The 19,774-nt window shown below is 36.7% G+C and overlaps 1 protein-coding gene across 1 annotated transcript in view; it reads left to right on the forward strand.

The window, feature by feature from the left end:
• Positions 1–349: 349 nt before the first annotated feature.
• The window catches only part of Fam174a (family with sequence similarity 174 member A), a 32,670-nt gene continuing 13,245 nt past the window's right edge, over positions 350–19,774 (forward strand). The window contains exons 1-2 of the mRNA XM_003479441.5: positions 350–995; positions 13,690–13,824. Of these exons, the coding sequence (XP_003479489.2) occupies positions 568–995; positions 13,690–13,824 (563 nt within the window). The 5' untranslated portion in view covers positions 350–567. The remainder of the gene's footprint in view (positions 996–13,689; positions 13,825–19,774) is intronic.

Here is a 19,774-nt window from a genome sequence, read left to right on the forward strand (position 1 = left end):
ATGGTCTGTATAGTCTTCAATCAAGCAGAAGGAAATTAAGTCAGTATATTAATTATTAATAAGTGCGTTTATTAATTAGGTGTTTTTGCAGTTTTCCATCAAAGAATTCAAATTACGAGCTTAATATTTTTAATGCTTCCCTCATGTAAACAGTTGATACTAACATAATTCTTTTGTATACATTCTTAGCTTTACCTATCTTAAACCTTCGTTTTTGTATTAAATACAGAAGCCCAAGATCAGCGATCAATCTTTAGCGTTCCGGCCTTTCTACTGACATCACTGCGCGTGCGCGAGCTGCCCTGAGCGTCTGACGTCACAGAGTGCGTCATGCCCTTTCATATTAGCAACTGTGAGCGTCCCTAGCAGCAGTGGCTGCTGAGATGTACGAACTTCCGGTTCTTCTTCGCCGCCCTGGCAGGCACCGCTGTCTCTGGCCACCTGCCGTCCTGGGCCTTCGCTAAGGATCTGGCTGCCGCTTCTTTTCCAGAGGTGCCCATGGTCTCACGTGGAGCCAGGGTGGCCGGCCCGGCGGCTCCGACGTGGTGAGAGGGTGGCCCGGGGACTATGTCGGCCCAGCTCTGCCGCTGCTGCCTCAGAAACCTCTTGGCCTCCGCGCTGCTTTTGCTACTGCCCGCTCTGAGCAGGCCCGTGGCCGTGCTGCGGGCCGCCGAAGCCTCCCCTGGACTCGGGCCTCTGGCCTCTGGTCCTCGGACCCTGCCGCCGCTGTCCCCGGGTCCCACCGCTGCGCAGTCGCCGGGTCGTGCTCCAGCCGAAAGCCCAGTACTTCGCGGCCCAGAGGGTGGTAATGGCAGCAGCCCTGGAGCGGGACTCTCAGCGGATGATCTCAGCGGGAAGGCCGGGGAAGCCTCCTTGGGGGGCAGCCTGGCTGTGAGCCCCAACCCTGGCGACAAGCCCATGACACAGCGGGCCCTGACCGTGTTGATGGTGGTGAGCGGCGCGGTGCTGGTATACTTCGTGGTCAGGACAGTCAGGTGAGGCGAAGCCTCGAAGGCCATCCTGCGGCCGACAGGGCCTGACCCATTTCTGTGACCCGCATGACTCCCTCCCAGAGCCCAGCATGGGGCGCTTACCTGAGAGAGTGAGCATGACTGTCCCAGGAGCCTTTATCACCTTTGGGGGGGGGGGGCCTTAAACCGCCTGGAGGTTGCTGTCTTTCATTTACAAATTAATGTCAGCCCACTTCAGCCTCAAAGCACACTATCTGAAATGGGAAGAATTTCTATCAGACTATGTTACCATATGTTCCCCCACTGTATTTTCCTGTAATTGTTCAACCCTGTGCCTATCAAAATGCAGATGTTTTAAGGAGATTTATTTGGAAGTCTTAGTGTGCTTTGTCCAAAACTTTAATAGTCCTGGATAAAGACTTGTTAGGGCTATTCTATTTTTATAAAATTTGGTAGAAAAGTTGTTTTTTTAAATTCATAAATGTTAGAATTGTTTTTAATTTGCTGTTTGGTAGTTAGGTTGTACCTCCTTAGTTGGGGACCTGAAGAGTTGATTTACAGAGCCAAAGATTTCACCAAACATATGAGCAAAAGCTGTGCAGCGGTTTCCTCAGCTATAAAACGAGGGTAGCGGTAGGTTTTCAGGTGATACTTGTTTATTTTCCAAAACATACATTTTTCCCATAGTTATCTGTACCATTATGTCATATATATTTTAAAGCTGATGATTTAAACCAAAATTTTCTCTTAGAAAAACAAGTCATTATTTATGTAAGTGGAAAACTAACATCATTTGGTTAAATGACTGATGGAAGAGGTGCAGTGTAAGTCACTGTTTCAGGACTTATGGTCCAGGGACCCTTGAAGGAATCTGTCTTTGGGACCTATTATGGTGATCTATAGTATTAGAACTGTTTTACAAATAGTACATTCTTATAGGGTTAGTGAGTGCAAAACATAACATTGATTGATCATTTCATATTCTGCATTGCACCTAACATTAAGAAAGCACATCAAGTTTGGGTGTAGTATCAAAAAAAAAGAATGAGCACTGATAACTAAAAAGCTACTAAAATACTCTTTGCCTTTTCAAGTTCTATCTTTATAAAGCTGGATTTTTTACATGTCCTTCAAGTATCATATTGCAAATGATTGAATAGGAAGCAAATATGAAATTCTACCTCTTTTCTGTTTTTATTTTCTCTCTACTATCATTTTAGGCTAGATATTAAAGAGATTTGAAGAAACAAAGCTTAAGCCATTCTTTTCACCTTGTTTTTTGAACATGGTTTTGAATAAAATTGTTATAATGAATTAATTTTAACCAATAGGCATTTAAAAGCTTTCTTAGTTTGATTACTATTTTTGTATTAATGTATTTAATTTATACAAATAATTCCCCTGAGTAACTTTGAATATGAAAGAATTTTTTTAAGTTTTGGAACCACTGGCATAAGCGATATGACTGAGGTGGTTGCTGTTGTTCACACAGCCAGCAAATCCAGGCCTGCTTTTTGATACATGGGAAGTTAGAAAATGATCTACAGGTGTTAAAGATTTATTTTTCAGGGGCTAGGGATTTAGCTCAGCCGCATAAGCGCCTGCCTTGCAAGCAGGCAGTCATGAGTTCAGTCCCCAGTACTGATAAAAAGGAAAAAGACAAAAAAAAAAAAAAAAAAAAAAACAGATTTATTTTTCAACAAATTGGGATTTTCTTCTTGACATAAAGGAAGATGAAAAGGAAATAGAAACAAATTATGTATTCATAGTATTAATGTTATTTACTACTATTTAATTCCTATAAAGATACAGGATACCCTGATTATTATATTTTGCATATATGTATGGAACGGATATGGTGATAATATTCTTGGTATGTCCCTTAGTTGTTCTTCCTTTTGATTTGGCTTTCTTTATAATCTTATATACAAATGTTTATTGACATTGCATTTCTGTCTTTATTGCTGTACCACTTGGAAGAATAGAGCTTTTTCCTTCAGATTCTATTGGATGACTTGATACCGTGTTCTATGGGAGAGCCAAATTCTGAACTATGGCTAACATGTAACACATTCATGCTGTCCAAGTTCTAAATTTATTTGGCTCCCTAGCAGCCAAAGCTTGATTGAAGCTAATGAAGTCTGGGAAGTGTTCAGAACCCATACTTTCTGCTTCCAGATTTGGCTTTTGATCATTTTGGTAGATACTCCTGTTGGCTCCCACTTCTAAATATGTGTGACAGTAAACTAGCATCAGTCATTTGTGCCAATGGAAAGAGTGGGCCAAAATCTTCATTTCTATAATTGATACGAGATGACACTAAGAATATTTTACTTGTAAAACTGTATTAGATTGAGCTCCATGAAACTCCCAAATTGTTTTTCTGTAATTTGATTGAGTTACAATAAATATGTGGCTGGAAATCACAACTATTTTGAGTCCTGATATCAATGATTCAAAGGACAATCAGATTGTGTCTGTAGAAACTGAATATATATGCAAGGAACACAATAGGTACAGTGTAGATGTCCTGAGATGAACACATAATAATGTCTAGGGGAGGAGACTGCTCTTGTTCTTTCCAGTATGCTCAGTGCTGATCATTATATGCAATATACAGCATATACTGAATAAGCATTTGCTGCCAATCAATGAACAGTGTTAGTTCGTTCCATATGTTGCTGTACAGGATGGTGGAAAGGTTTAGAAATTTAAGGATAATTGCTGCTGACAGAAGAAAGAAGTATGAAGATATAAATAATTTTTTTCTTATAGTTATAAAATAATTTCATTCTTCCTATAGTTGAATGTATAAGCTCAGAGAAATTACTCTAGAGGCTGTTATTATTTCTGTGCATATATGTTGAGAATATAAATGCAATTGCTGGTCTACGTTTATGAATCATTGTCTTAGATAATTATTTAGATAATTATTTTCTTTGTACTCTGTGCTATGAGAGTTTTTTTTTTTTTTAATTCAGTATGTAGTGTGTTGGAAGGGACCAAGGTTTAGATTACAGTCCTTCCACTTTAATACCAGTGTGACTTAGCAAGTTACTTAACCTCTCCAGTATCAGAGCTCCTTCTGAGAAATGGGTAAAGTAACGTGCTGTGGTAGAGATGAGCATGAAACAGCGTTGAGAGGCTTTGTTCAAGCAGTCAATATTCAGCTGCCCAATAAAGGGCACAGGAGAAACGGTTGTAAGCAAAATAGACATTTGTACCTCGATTGGAGAGAGAAGTGTTGTCAATCATTACAGATGATTTAAAAAAATGAAGGAGCATTAAGATGTAGATTCTCATTAGACACCCTCCATCCGTTTATCTTCTTCCACTTCCCTTTCTAGCCTCTACTAATCACTATTTTATGCTTCAAGATCAACTTTTTTTTTTTTTTTTTTTTTTTTTTTTTTTTTACTTTCACAGGTAGGGAAAATGTGGAGTACATATCTTTCTGACTGTCTTATTTACCCTAATGTCCTTGGAAATGTGACTAGTAGTGCATCTAAATGTGCTCTCCTCTAGAACCGTTGTACTATGTGAGACAACTCAGCAGTTTAGCTAACTTTGATTTTATGGTTTTGCCATTTCAGTTCAAGTCTTCTATAGTTGCCAGAGCATAGTAAGAGAGATAAGAGAATGCACAGGCTTTTTTTTTTTTTTTTTTTTTTTTCTCCTTTGCTTAGAAATAGCCCAGTCACTTCTATTCAAGCTTTATGGGTCAGATCTGGATGTGAGTCTAGCTATAAAAGGGCTGGGAATTAAGTGTGTGTACTGAGGAAGGGATCCAAAGCACTAGTGAAGTCAACCATACAAAGTGATAGAGCCTAAGGTTATAACATCTGGAAAAAAAGCCCTAGTTTCTGCAGAGCCCAGAGTTTGAGTTCTACTTTTGTCCTTCCTCTATGCTACTCAATACGTTCTTGAAAAGATTGATAATACTTTTTACTCTTTCATTGGAATGAATTTGCACCTTATAAAACAGTAAAACACATACAGTGACAGTAAATAACACACAAGTAATGCTTTTGCAATTGACTTGTCTCCCCTTGTTTTCTTATGAAACATATATGTATGTATTATATGAACACACATTGATACCCATTGCAAAATTGTCCTAACTTCAAAAAGTAATGATGCCATAGAAAATGAGCAAAATACATCTGTCTTCTCCTCTCCTGTTACCTTTTCTTTCAAACCCAGGGCTTTACACATGCTAGGCAAGGGCCCTACTGCTGACCTATACTCCCAACCTCCTGTGTTCTTATTTTATTGATTAGAAAAATGCTTCCTAAAAGCTCTACTAAGAGGCATTCCTTTCTATCTCATTTGCCTAAGCTACTTCATTTCCTCATTTTTAGGTAAGGTCTAGCAAAAGAAAAATTACATTTTTCTAAGGGTTTCACACCAGCTGTTGTGGTCATCATGTAATCCTTGAGCCTGAGCTTTATTATTATCTAAGAAAAATCATGGTTCTTTTAAGCCAAAAGAAAAGGGTTATCTGTGTACAAAAAGCAGAGTGTTACAGTGATCAAAACTAAAAAACAGGCTAATTAATTATAATTTTTAAATGCAAGTAGATGCCAAGTCATTACTTTATAAGAACAGGATAAACCAAAAAATATGTTCCAACAAAAACTTTTATCCAGTCTTGTAGAATGTGTCGTCATTGTATTAAGGGTCATAAATGTTTTGTCAGTTAATTTTGTGACCTTGGGTAAAATTGATTTATCACAGAGAGCACTATAGGTTTTAAACTCTTGCTATGTAGTCAGAGTCCTTTTGCATGATTCATAGCTGTTCTGTTTATGGCCTCACATTTAATTTTCTCTAAATCTTGCCATTTTGTGTATAAAACAAGGGTATTTTATAGGCTAGTTATGAGGATTATAAAAGGCAGTGTTTATAAACTGCTTAACTCAATGCTTGATTTATGGGCATGCTGCATAAATATTGGGTATTCTTACCACACCAGGATTGTTTAGTATCTAGAAATGGAATTCTGATATATTTTTAAAATGTTTACTATGTTTCCCTACCTCCCTCCTCATCATCACTTTTATTTTTATATTTTAAGTTTCATGATTTATAGAAGTTTATATTATAAATATATACATAGTACTGTGCAAATACACATATATAAATATATAGACATATACACACATATATAATACACACACACATACATATGAATGAAATGGATGCCAGAAAGATTATGAAGACTGAAATCCTAAATTTTGGGAACTGAAAGAATTCTAGGAAGTCTATGTAAAAATGGAAAGGAAAGAGGACAAGCAAATTATGTGGCATACACTTTTAGAGGACTTCTTAAATCCAATATGACATTTGCATCATATTGTGTCATATATTTACTTTAACCTGGATTATTGTCTAAAATACTATCATGCACGAGACCATCTAAGCACAGTTACTGATTGTGTGCTAAGTTAGAGGGCAAAAGATGCAAAAAGTGTCTATGAGGGAGGCATCATCGCAGTATTGTAGTGGTAGGCAAATGTGCTTTTCTGTTTTTTGCATTGGCCCTTAGTCATTAGTAGTGAGTATTTCATTGGAGATGAACAGTGGTAGCAAACTTTCTTGGAGGGATCTTCTGTTTAGTGATACACTGATCAATACCTTGAGAGTGACAGAACTTGGCAACTGACAGGCCACTAAACAGAACCCAAAGAAAAAATTACAAAAAGGAGCCAAGGGAATTCAAAGTCACAATGGTCTGAGACTGTCAAAAGGGGTCACACATGCCACAACAGTTCTTGAGAACTTTGTTGTTTCTTATAAGATGGACTAATAAGAATGATCTTAAGGGATTAAACTTTTTTCTAGTATAGAACTGCAGAAGTACCTCTGCCATGGGAAGTCATCCATGTACAATCCTCAGAATTTAAAAGAAGGAAAATAAAAAAGCTTGTTTGGTTCTTCAGTAAAAGGATAACTGTGATATAATGTTGTAAATCTGCATATTTGAAAGATAAAAATAAAAGTCCATAGCACGGGTTTAGAGTTTCAATGAAAAATAGCCCCTTGTGTGTGTAGAAGGTGATTGGATTGTGAAGATGCTGTTGGTGGAGTCGTCCAGTGAGGAGTTCAGTGTCCTGTGAGGAGGTTGGGCTTGGTTGGAGCTGGGTGGTTGAGGGTGTGACCTGGAAGGGTGCATGCTTGTCCCTAGCTGCTCCATTTGCTCTCTTTTTCCTGGCTGACATGTATGAACAGCATTACTGTGTCGTGCCCTTCCCAAACATATTTCTGCCTTGGAGCCAGCCAACTTTGGACTGAACTCACTGGAAAATATAAGCCAAATAAACCTTCCTCCTTTAAATTGTAGGTGTTTAGTATTATCTTTCAGTGACCAGAAAGTGACTAAGAATAAAAGCTCAACGTTAGTGATTCTAGTTTGTGTAGGAAGAGTGACAGTCACCTGTGATACACTTAAAATATTTTAAATGAAAATCTTAAAGATCTGAGAGTGGGTATATGTTCAATATATTTAAATGTTCTAGTTCTTTTTTGTGGCTGTTGTGAAAGCTATAATCTACCTCTTGAGATCCATACTGAGATTTAGGAATTGGAGCACCCCCTTCGGTTTCGCTTTAGGTACGTTTCAGAAAATTTCTTTTATTCCTTTGGTTTTGCTTCGGGTACCTTTCAGAAGATTTCTTTAATCACAGAGGTCATGACTGACATGTTAAAAAATTTTAGATATATTTTACAGAGAAAGTTCAGGATATAGTATGAGTCTGTGTATTGCATTCAATTAATTTAATATTTATTAAGCATCTTTGTGGTAGAACAAGCTGTGAGTATAGTAGTGAGCAAGAACTATACAACTCCTGTTGCTATGAAATTAAGTTCTAGCAGAACACATTGTTACTTAAATAAGTGTAAAGCTGCATTTCTCATGAGTACATTGATAGCAAGGTACATGGGTACTATGAAGCCAGTACTAGGAGTCTGTTACCTACCTAACTAGAACAGAGAGGGCATCCTTAAGGAGAAAACTGGGGATGGTGCAGAAAGAAAAGAGAAGACAAAAGTGAAAGTTATGAATGAAGGAAGCTTATGAGTCTAATTGTAGTAAAAGCATGGCTATCAAGGACTGAGCGAAGGCTATGTAATTGGAGTGCAGAAAAGAAAGTGGGAAATGGAATGAAGGAAAGTGGAGATATTAATATGAGCCATCCTGAGCTTTGCCATTATAGATTCATGACCTAATACTGAGAAATGGGGACCTACTGCGGATTACAGGGCTGAAGTGGAAGTTAGTAGGTTACCATAGAGTGCTACTGTAATAGGAAAAGATATAATAGAAATGATATGATGGAGCAAGATAGAAGAATTTCAGTGACTCTCAGAAAATACAAAAAATAAGACCTTATGGTTGAGGCTGCTATGCAGCTTAGAAAACCTATTCTTGAGAACCAGCCACAGGAAGCACGTTCAGTAGAGCTTCCAGTTGTCACAGCTGTAACTCTGTCGCAGCTTCCACACCAAGACCACCACCATAAGCCTGTTTCTAGCCGGGTGCCAGGAACTGACAGGATTCCTGCGTTATGTAACTTCTGCTGCTCAGGGCATAAAATAGGTCTAATCAAAGATGTTTTGGAAGCCTGCTGCAAGCTGTGGTTCTTCCTACCCAGTCATCTTTTATTTCCACTCTTCACAGGTGTCAGAGCTGCCTCTTCGTCACTTGGGTCTCCTTGCCTCCTCTAGTTTCTGCTCCATCCTTCACAGGCCTTGCCCTTAAAAAATATCTTATGTTCTTTATTAATTTAGTAGAGTTGCAGTAAAAAGGGAAAACCCCTCAGATGAGATGGCTTAAATAACTGAAATTTATTTTCAAATATGTTTGGAGATTTGAAGTTCAAACTTAACATATCGGCATGGTTGATCCATTCTGAGGACAGTGAGCAAAGGTCTCTTCTAGACCTGTTCCTTGAAATGTACATGCCTGCTTCATGTTCTCATGAAAATCAACTCCTCTGCATGTCTGTCTGCAGATTTCCTTTCCTCTGTCTGTCTGTCTGTTTTCTTGAGACAGAGACTCACTATGCAATTCACTCTGGCCTTGAGCTCACTCTTTGGTCCAGACTGGTCTGGAATTTGCAATGATCCTCCTGCTTCAACCTCCTAAGTGTTGGGATTACATGCCACCATGCCCGGTTTCCTCCATCTTTTTTTTTTTTTTTTTTTTTTTTTTTTTTTTTTTTTTTTTTTTTTTTTTTTTTTTTGAGATAAGAGCAACAGTTATAATTGATTAGTGCCTACCTTTATGACTCCAGTTTAACTAAGTCTCTCTGTAGAACCTTATCTTTCGCTCTCAACATAAATTTTGGAGAACACAGTTCTACCTATAACATATCCTAATTCCCAGTAATGTTGGCTTTGTGAAGAACTTGAACTACAAACTGATGACATGTGCTACGGGAATTGAAGTGGAAAATGAAAAAGATACTAGGTTATCCAAAGGCATTCTTATAGTGCACCAGATTTGACTGGGTTTCCAAAACGTGTGGACATGTTACAGTTATAGCTCTCTTTTATTTCTTTACGTTGTCATAAAAACTAGTTTCAAATTCAGTCTTGGGTCACTAATTGGTAAAATTAATGCTTGGTCATTGTTATGCTAAAAATAGTCAAGATCAAAATTCTGTTCTCTATGAATAGTTTTGTATTTATTTATTGAGATTTGTTCTGCTTGGGTATGTCTATCCACATAGGATGTGTATGGTGTGTATACATGTGTTTAATATATACTCCTCAATCTGGTTTCAATGTGCTATAGAGTAAATTAAATATTTTATATTATTCCATATTTAACACCTGACCTATAAATGTTCCATGAAAAGAAAAAAGAGATGAATCAGTTGGAGACAGCAAGCTACATTGATTGGGACTCTCTTTCATAGAGTAGTAAAATGAAATGCAGTTTTATTCGGTTGTGTTTATTTTATGTGGCATCAAATATTTTTACATAAAATTTTATCAAGCTTGCTTTAGCAGTTTTATTTTGATAGTATAACTTAATCATGGTCTTGAAACAGAAATAGTTCTTACCAACCAAAACAAAATGAAATTTTAAGAAATCTGCATCTACATTAAAACAGTTGTTTGAATCTCAACTTGAATACCTAGAAGAAATCTATTCGATAACATATTTCTGTGCATGCTGTTATGAGTGAATGTAATTCACTACAAGCAACTGTTTACCTTTTTTCTTTATCCCTTCTAGACATCTATACTTTCATGTCTGTGTTTTTAGATAAAGTTACTACTTTTGTATTAGTAGCCAGCAATATATGATTTCATATTTCAATATGTATACATTTGGTCTAGTAGAAAGATGTGGATATTTTAAGTCTATGTCAACAACGCATACTGTGAAAATGTGGGTATCAGGAAGTTAGTATAACATTTCTTTGTGAGAAAAGCGCAAACAGTTGTTAAATCTGGATGGGTTTTAAAGCCCTCTTTAATATAATGCGTGCTTGTGAAGAATCACTGCCCATAACATATATGTTCTACTGTATTTCATGTTTTTATGGCTATGTTGCTGTCATGATCACAGAGCCAACACTGCCTGTATCTTTGGACTGAGGAAAGACATGCTGGAAGAAGTAACATTTAAAATTTAAAATCCATTTCATAATAATACAGCTTTTTAAAATTTCACTCATTCTTGTTTGAATTAGTACATATGCTGACATATTAATTTAAATTAAACTGCATCCCATTCAGAGCTTAACAATATTCTACCTATATTTATATATGATAGCAGTTCTTCTCTTAAAGAGATCCATGTTAGAAGATAGCATTTACACCCATGATTAAATAAATCTAGAAGATAAAATATATGGAGAGTATACATATTAACAATGTAGTCTAGAATAAATAATGAGATGACCATTATCAGTGTAATCAAATATTTACACCACACACAGAAAAATATTAAGCAGAAAAATATTACTTTGGTCTTTCTTGGGGAAGATTAGGAATTCCCTCAGCGTATAATGAAGATCTAGAGAGTGAAAAAGAATATTAGCTGAGATTCATTTTAAAAGTCCTTAAACTCTTTGTTCACACTCTTCTCCATTTTAAGACTTACCAATGTATTTTGTGATCAACAATGACCAGATTAGCAGCAGATCAACAATGCAATATATATGACCTAGGAGAATTGAATTTATTTCCCAAAGCTACTTCAGAAGACATTAAATTCTTCATCGACTAAAAATGCCAGATGTTTGGGAAGCCATATGGTTTAAAAATGGACCCGACGGTAAAAGGATGAAGAGATATTACAGCAATATCCGTATCCACATGGTTTAGAATATGTAACAAAAAACTGGTAGAAAAGGAAGAGGACATACTATAACTCTCAGTAGCCATAACCAGTGCTGTCATGAATTTTCACTGACTCCTACGTCTTGACTTTCTTAAATGAAAGAGCATTATGGAAAGTGCCACCTCTCAACATATATTTAAGGACATTTTAGTTATCCAGCCATGTGAAACTAAAAGGGCAATAGTGACCTACCCCCCTGTTTTTTAATTCCTTTTTAGAAGCAATGCCCTTACTTATCTCATACTTATCTTACTTTTGCCGTTAATATCCTTTATAGATCTAAATTGGAATTTGATAAACAAGCTAAATCCTATTATTATTTTTTTGTAAAATCTAGGAGGTAAAATATTTTATAGACTTAAAGGGTTCTAAACTATACGAAAAATTAAGATAAATGTGGGACAGGGACTAAAGCCTAAATTACTATCAGATTGCAGAAAAATATTTAGACATCTGGTTTACATGTTGTTCAAGTATGCACATACTTCTGTACTTGTTAAAATAACAATCTGAACATTTAATTTCTGGTACAAAAAAAGACATTCATACTTCACATCACCTTATTTTTGCTAGTTATAACTTTTATTACTTCTTTCAACTTGTGGTGATTTATGTCTGTGGTCCCCAGCCCTCATGCATTTGCATTGTGCATTTGTGATTGATTCATTGTCTAGAGCTTGGATTGATGGTGTCAGTGCTACACCCACCTAGGGATAGAGCCAGCATATAATGTAATGGCAGGAAGAAGATGTGTGTCTCTCTCTTACTGGTTTCTGCTTGCTGTTTACAGCTGCCGTGAACTGCGGCCCCGCCATGCCACCCTGCCTTGGAGCCAACTAAAATCAACTAAAACCTCCAAAAACTGTAAAAAATAAACCTTTCCTTTCCCAACTTTGGGCATCAGGTATTTTTGTCTCAGTGACGAGTAAAAAGTAACTAAGACACAACTGTTTACATTTGTAACTGTAAACATTATGCTTCTACCATTGGGTTTTGTCCTGTTTCCTTCAAGGGTGTATATAGATGGGTGTGTAGCCAGTGATTGGTGGATATTAACATGGTTTTTATCCAGGCTTAGTAGTATTTATAAATTTTAATTACTGTGGCTAGACAGTATACATCCAGGAATTGGTATAATGCTTTATGCTTGCGAAACCTCAAATATTTGTTAAAAGTATGCACATACACATGTGTGTTTGATTTCTTTGGCTTCCAGGACTTCCCGTGGTCACTGCTTATTGCAGTTGTTTCTGTGGGCTAAGTTCTTGCTTTCACAATCTTATTACGTCAAACAAGGCAAATCCAAATTTAAAGCAAATTGTGATTACTTGCTGAGATAACTTCTAATTTGTTTGTAAGTGTAGATACTTTGGTGAAACATCTTTCCTTACATATAGAGTTGATGTTGTCACATTGTTGGTGACTTAAGCACTCATTGGAAGGTTGTAGTTTGGATTTACTCAGCTGTAAATCACTCTGACTTAAAACAAGCATTTAACTTTCAACATCTGACCAGATGCTGCTAGAAAGTGGTCTTGCTGTTGTGAATAAGCAAACATGGTTGCCTACCTCATGAAACTTAATAGGAGAGACACATGAATAAACACCCACATAAACGTAGATGCATATGAATGAGCTAAATGACTTTAAAGAATAAAGCAAGTTAATGCAGAGGATCATGGTATACAACTATAAATTGTGATATACATATACACATACACATTCATGCATATATATACACATATATATATATATATATATATATATGTAATATTCATCACCCTAAAATCGTTTCTCTAATGTTTCTCTAACTTCAGAATGCATCAAAACCTCAAGAAGTTTTTGTTGAATATAGATGTCTTGGTTCTGCTTTCAAAGTTTGTTATTTCCTTACGACTGGGTTAGTCATAAAGAGTTACTTTTTTTTTTTTTTTTTTTTTTTTGTGGTACCTGGGATTGAATTCATGCCTGGCAGGGACTTATGTCACTGATCTAAATCCCCAGCAAGAGTTACATTTTTTGCAGTCATATTAGTAGTTATGATTCTGCCAATCCCAAGAATCTTCAAGAATGGTGGATTTAGGATAGATTTAGCATCTTGGAATCACTTCAGGCAGAAGAGTCAAACCCGAGAAACACTGATGGTGCACAAATATGTAGGAGTAGGTTTTGTTTCATGAATTTGTAAGCATTCTTTGGCAGATTGACGACTGACGATGTAGCTGAAATGTAGCAATTCACACATTGAGTATCTTCTATGTTAGAAACAGGAATAATTTAATTTTCATTTACAGTATGAACTAAGTATTATATATGCCACCTTTAGGTAATTTTTATTCACTAATTTTTGTTTAATAGGATGAGAAGGAGAAACCGAAAGACAAGGCGGTATGGCGTTTTGGACACTAACATAGAAAACATGGAATTGACACCTTTGGAGCAGGATGATGAGGAGGATGATAACACTTTGTTTGATGCCAATCATCCTAGAAGGTTAGTATAGAACAGTTTAATTGCATGCGTCAGTAAGCAAGTTTTTGCCAAAACAATTGGAGTACATACAACAGGTTTTGTAGTGACAGATTTTATTCAGTTTTGTTTGTTTAATGAAATTTTTTGTGCTGTGCAGTCAATAGCTCACAGTCACAATGATGTGCTAGAATAGATACAAACGGTGTAATAGAGCCAAGAAAATTTTGATTGTAGATTTTGTTACAGAGCTTTGACTTTTGAGTTACTTGTTTATGCAGTATGTATTAACAGAGAGAGAGAGAGAGAGAGAGAGAGAGAGAGAGAGAGAGACAGAGAGAGAGAGAGAGAGAGAGAGAGAGAGAGAGAGAGAGAGCGCCCCTGAAATTGATTTTATATTTTAGGATATTTTATTTTCCATTTGGCTTATTTGATTTTCTGTTAGTGCTTCCTGACAGAAGTGCGTGGTTAATGGCTGATGGTCTGATATTGTAGTTATAATGTCTGTTTCAAATTTCATCTCACTGTGTGTTAAGAACTTCCCTAAGAGGTTTGCGTGAACAAAAGTACAAGGATATGGAATTAGTTTTGATGTAAATGGAATGAAGAAAACAAAGAGACAACAAAGATTTAGCCCAATGACGAAAGATACGTGTGAAGAGAGAGATTTTTAGGGTAAAAGAAAGTAAGATTCCAGATTCAGGTACAAATTGAAAGACCACAGAAATCTTGTAGTTGAAAAAGACACAAGAAAAAAATTGGGCTCTTAAATCTTATATATGTAGAAATGAATGAATTATCAGCATTGTCAAAAAATCCTGTTAATATTTTTTTTTATTTTACTTTTTAATATGTAGTAGTGCTAGTAATTAATACATTTAACAGCAACATTGATTAAATGCCTGTTATGGAATAATAATTTACAGGCTGGGTAGACAAAATGTGAATAAAAATGTATCTGCTTATTAAGAATTAATTCTTATATTAAAACAATCAGAATTAAAATACATAAGATCAAAAGTCTGTAACATTTTCCTTGAAAAGCTCTTCATTGACTATAAAGAATTGTACAGTTCCAAGTAAGGCTTATATTGTAATTGTTGAGTGTTATTTAGCTACAAGGCAGGTAAAGTTGTTGACTTGAATGTGTGTATTTGAGTCCTTGTATATAATAGGTCGTTGTCTGTATGTATACATTAGGATCAAAGAGAGATTAGTAGGAAATGTGGCTGGCATCTAAGGCTTAGCGAAGGAGTAGCAGATCATTTCTGTCATGTCAAACTTTACAGAACTGCTGATTAAATAGAATGACAATAGTCACTCACATTTTGTATTATTATAGTTCGCAAGCTTTTATCATTATTTTTAAATAAAATGGATACATTGAGGCATCTCTGAATAAGTAGACAAAAGAGAAGAGAAAAAATTATTAGTAATTCAAAATCAACTCTAGTGGGTAATGAATGTGAACCCTGCTTTACCTATTCTGATATGCTTGATGAGTGATAAAGATTAGAATAGGCAGCAACTGTCCTATATTTAGTAGTCATGAAAAGTAATGCCTCACACATAAAGATCATGAGAGTACTATGCACAGTTCTGTGTCAACATAGTTGATAGCCTAGAAAAATGGCTAAATCCCCCAAAATACACACTCTACTCATTATGAATGAAAAAGAAATTAAAAAGCCTTAACCAAACAGTAACGGTAAGTGATTGCATTAATTGAATCAGTCTCATAATCTCCTCAGAATCTGAGCACAGTGACACTTGCCTGTAGTCATAGCTATTTGGAAAGCCAGCCTGATCAACATAGTAACAATGTAATGAGAACCTACCTAAAAAAAACAAAACAAACAAACAAACAAAAAAACTCTTCAGTAAATGCGTATCTGCATGCAGAAGAATAAAATAGAACCAGTTTTTCATGCCATGTATAAAAATCAGTTCAAAATGAGCAAAAGACTTAAATGCATGACCTGATGCTATGAAGCTTTTAGAAGAAAACAGAGAAGAATCATTGATACTGGTTTGGACAATCATTTTTTTTTTTAATATGATCACCAAGGCACAAAAAATAAAACTGAAATACACAGTTAGGATTATAACAAAGTCAAAAACTTTCACACAGCCAAAGAATAAATCTACAGAGTGACAAGGCAAATATGTTTTTTTTTTTTTTTTTTTTTTTTAATTTTAAAGGATGAAACTAAACATAACAAAATAGAACAAAGCAGATCAGAAGAAAACAATGTAAGTGACACCGATTTCAAAGCAAGACAAGAGATCATCACTGGCTATCATACTGTCTCATTTTCTTCTCAGTAGTTGTCTATATCTTCACACACAGTGAATTCATACAAAACAAAATTGTATTAAACTGATCAGTACAGAATGATGAAGGCAAAACCAGACAATGGGGAAATAAAACAATAGCTGCTATAATGTCTCTAGTTCTTTTCAAAATAGTTGTCCATACCTTCATGTATGTTGAAATTGAACAATACAAAACAGACTGAAATCACTCTGAACAAAGAATAATAGTGTTGCTGGATTTCGCAGCATGACGCTACAAAAATCAACTCTGGATACCATAGTGTCTCTTTTTCTTCAAAGTAGTTGTTCATTTCATTATGCATTATATAATCGATTCTCATAAACTGTTTAGGAGAAGTTCTATGTAGGTATGAATCTGTATGTTCTATGTAGGTTCTATGTAGGTATGAGCCCAAAACACTGACAATATAGGCCTTCAAAACAAGGTGGTATGGGCATAACTAGGGTTGTTATTTTACATAATGATTTTCAAGAGTTCCTCAGATTACTATATAATAATATGCACAATTATTCCAGTCCTATGAATGTTAACTTTTTGTTCCAAGAACTTACAGATTTGTAGCACAATCATCTTAACTATACTAATGCGTTTATGTAAATTTTAAATATTTTTTCTTTTCCCGTTCTTTTGCTTTTTCCTCATTTTCCCTGAGATTATTTTTTTCCCTTTAAGCAAATTCTTATCCTTTCACTGTATTTATTGAGTATTTTGTATCTTATATACTCTTACCATTTTTTACACTAGGGAGACTATACAATAGTTTTCCAGTCTGTGAATTTCCTTTCCAGTTAGATGTGTTTCTTGTATACAGCATGTCGATGGATCTTGTTTCTTGATGCACTCTCTCTGTTTCTTTATATTGCTGACTTGAGGCCATCTACATAAATGGTTACAACTGGCATACATTGGATTGTCTCTGCCCTGCTGTGCTACTGTTTTTGGCCCTCCACTTTTCCCTTTCATTCAATTGCCTGTCTTGTTTGGCGATCAGTCCTCCTCTGCTACACTTCCTGGAACCATGGTCATCTTTATCTCTCTCTAGAATATTCTTTCCTCTCTAGACTTCCTTCTGTTGTTCTTTATCGTGGAAGAATCTTATTTTTTCATCAATTTTGAAAGGTAATTTTTTCTGGGTAGATCAATCTGGGCTGAAAGTTGTTTTTGTTCAGGGTTTGAAACACTGCACTCCAAACTCTTCTTGACTTGATGGTTTGTGTTGAGAATTCTGCTGTGATTCTGATCAGTTTTCCTTTATAGGTGAGTCTCTTTCCTCTAACAGCTTTTAATATTCTGTTCTTCTGCTAAATTTTTGGGATCTTGATTATTCTATGTCTGGGTGTAGATTTATTTTGATGATGGCTGGTTGGTGTCCTATAGGCCTCACTTATCTGCATGCCAGATCCATTTCCCATGTTTGGGAAGTTTTCTTCTATTACTTCTGTGAATATCCTTTTAATTTCACTTGTGTTGACCCCTACTTCTTTTTTGATACCTATCAATCTTAAAATATGCTTCTCTGCCTCATCTTGCAGCCATTGAGTTATTATTTCCTGATTCCATGTTATTTTTAAGAGATCTTTCCTTTCACAATCACTAGCTGCAATCCTATCTTTAAGGTTTGAAAGTCTATCTTTAGACTCTTTTAAGTGGCCTTGTCAGCTTTCTATTGAATTTTTAATTTTCTGCATCTCTCTTTGAATCTGTTTTATGCATTATAATTCCTTTTTACATTCATTCAAGGTTTCCATCATTTTCCTATGCTCCTCTTTATTGTCTATGTCTTCTTTAGAACTGCTGAATAATTATTTCAGTATATTTGTGATTTCTTCTTTTACCTGAGACATTATTTCTAATTTGACTGCTTTTACAATCTCATGAAGTTGTTTCCTTACTTCAGCTGCTATCCTCTCAGAGATTTCAGGTTGGGTTTCTTCCATTTTCTTCCATGACCACCTGTCAGACTTATTGTGTGTGGGCTAGAGGTCTGAGTTTACTTTTTGCTCCTTCTTTTGGACATATCCTGAGTTCCTCCCAGTAAGCTGGTTGTGGGGTCCCAGGCACTTCCCAGGTTGGCAGCCCCTAGGAATTGTAGGGGGATGGGACAAGCACCTGGGTTCCTCTAGTTCCAGATTTACAGGCAGGTAGTAGGGTGTAGATGGGGCTTCTCCAGACCTATCCAGCTACACTGGAGCTTCACTGAAGATCAGAGTGATGATGTCGGTGAGGCTGCTTCTCTCAGCCTGTGTGTCTACACTGGGACTCCCACGATGGTGGCAGACATACAGGGGTGTGTTTGTGTGATTCTGCTAGTGAATGATGGCTGTCTGAGGGAACCAAGGGCCTCAAATGGTGGCCTATGGATGCACAGGGCTTACCTGGCTGTGAGCCCCTACTCTTGCTGGCTGCCTGCAGGAAGGAGTGTTCTGTGACAGCTCCCTGAAGGTGAAGGTGGATCTGCTAGTTGTCTCTGCCTACACTGTTCACCTGTAGAACATGGCCTTTTGGTGGTGGTGCACTGCGGGCAGAGGTGGATCTGTCTGTCTCCTTCAGCCCACACTGAGCATGTGGAGGAGAGGGCTTCTGGCCGTGGAGCCTGGCAGGCAGAGGCGGGCCTCCTCCTGCTTGTCTCTGTCTGCACTGGACAAGGCAAATATGTAAGAGGAGAGAAAACTGCAGCTTGAGTATCCTTTATCCAAGATGCTTGGAATCAAAATCACTTCAGAATTTAAATTTTGTGATGTTTTCCTGAAGGCTTTGGTTTTTACAGCATTTAGGATTTTAGATACTCAGTTTGAGGACCGATAGGTGTGATATCCATTTGTTGTCCCCAGCTGGCTGAGTTTCTGAGCTACAAAAACAGTCATAGCCCTTTCCTATGACCTGCAGTCTCCAACCTCAGCCCAGGGACAAGGCCTGCTCTGCTAACACACATTTCAGCCACCCCACCTTCTGGGTCACAGTGCCTGCTGCTGTGCCCGGTACTGAGCTGTTCTCAGTGCCCCCCCCTCCCCCCCGCCCTCCAAGCTCATCACAGTACCTTACCCCATGCTTAAAAGACATGGCTCAAAGTGGACACAAACTCTCCTTCGGAGTTGCTCCAGGTGGTCTTGGCCAACAACCCCCCACCCCCAATAAGGGTGGATGTGTTCTTTACTGGCTCATCACTGTTGATTCACATGTGTGATTTAACATTTAAAACGTGCAGTTAACACTTATAAATCAATAGCAAATAAAAGACAAACAAAAATGCAGAGGACCTGATTTATAAATAGATGGAAAATACTTGGGTACTTGTACCCTGTTTAGAAATATAATTTGTTAAGACCATTATGGAAAACAGCATGAAAATATCTCAACATTAAAAATAGAACCTACATTATATGACAGTTCAATTTCTGGGCATATATCCAAAAGAAATTAGTATGACAAAGAGATGTGCACACTACTATATTCCAGACAGAATTTATTCACCAAGTTATGTAGAAACAACCTAGTGCTAACGATAAATGAATGAATACAGAAAATACATAAGGACAATGGATGTAATCTGTGTAAATATGTAAACCAATGGAATATTATTAAGCATTTAAAAAGGAGGAGATTAGCATGGTGGTGCATGCCTGGAATCTTAGGATT

Source organism: Cavia porcellus, unplaced genomic scaffold, assembly GCF_034190915.1.
Source record: "Cavia porcellus strain 051 isolate PalLab524CR breed Dunkin Hartley unplaced genomic scaffold, mCavPor4.1 scaffold_2, whole genome shotgun sequence".
Lineage (NCBI taxonomy): Eukaryota > Metazoa > Chordata > Mammalia > Rodentia > Caviidae > Cavia > Cavia porcellus.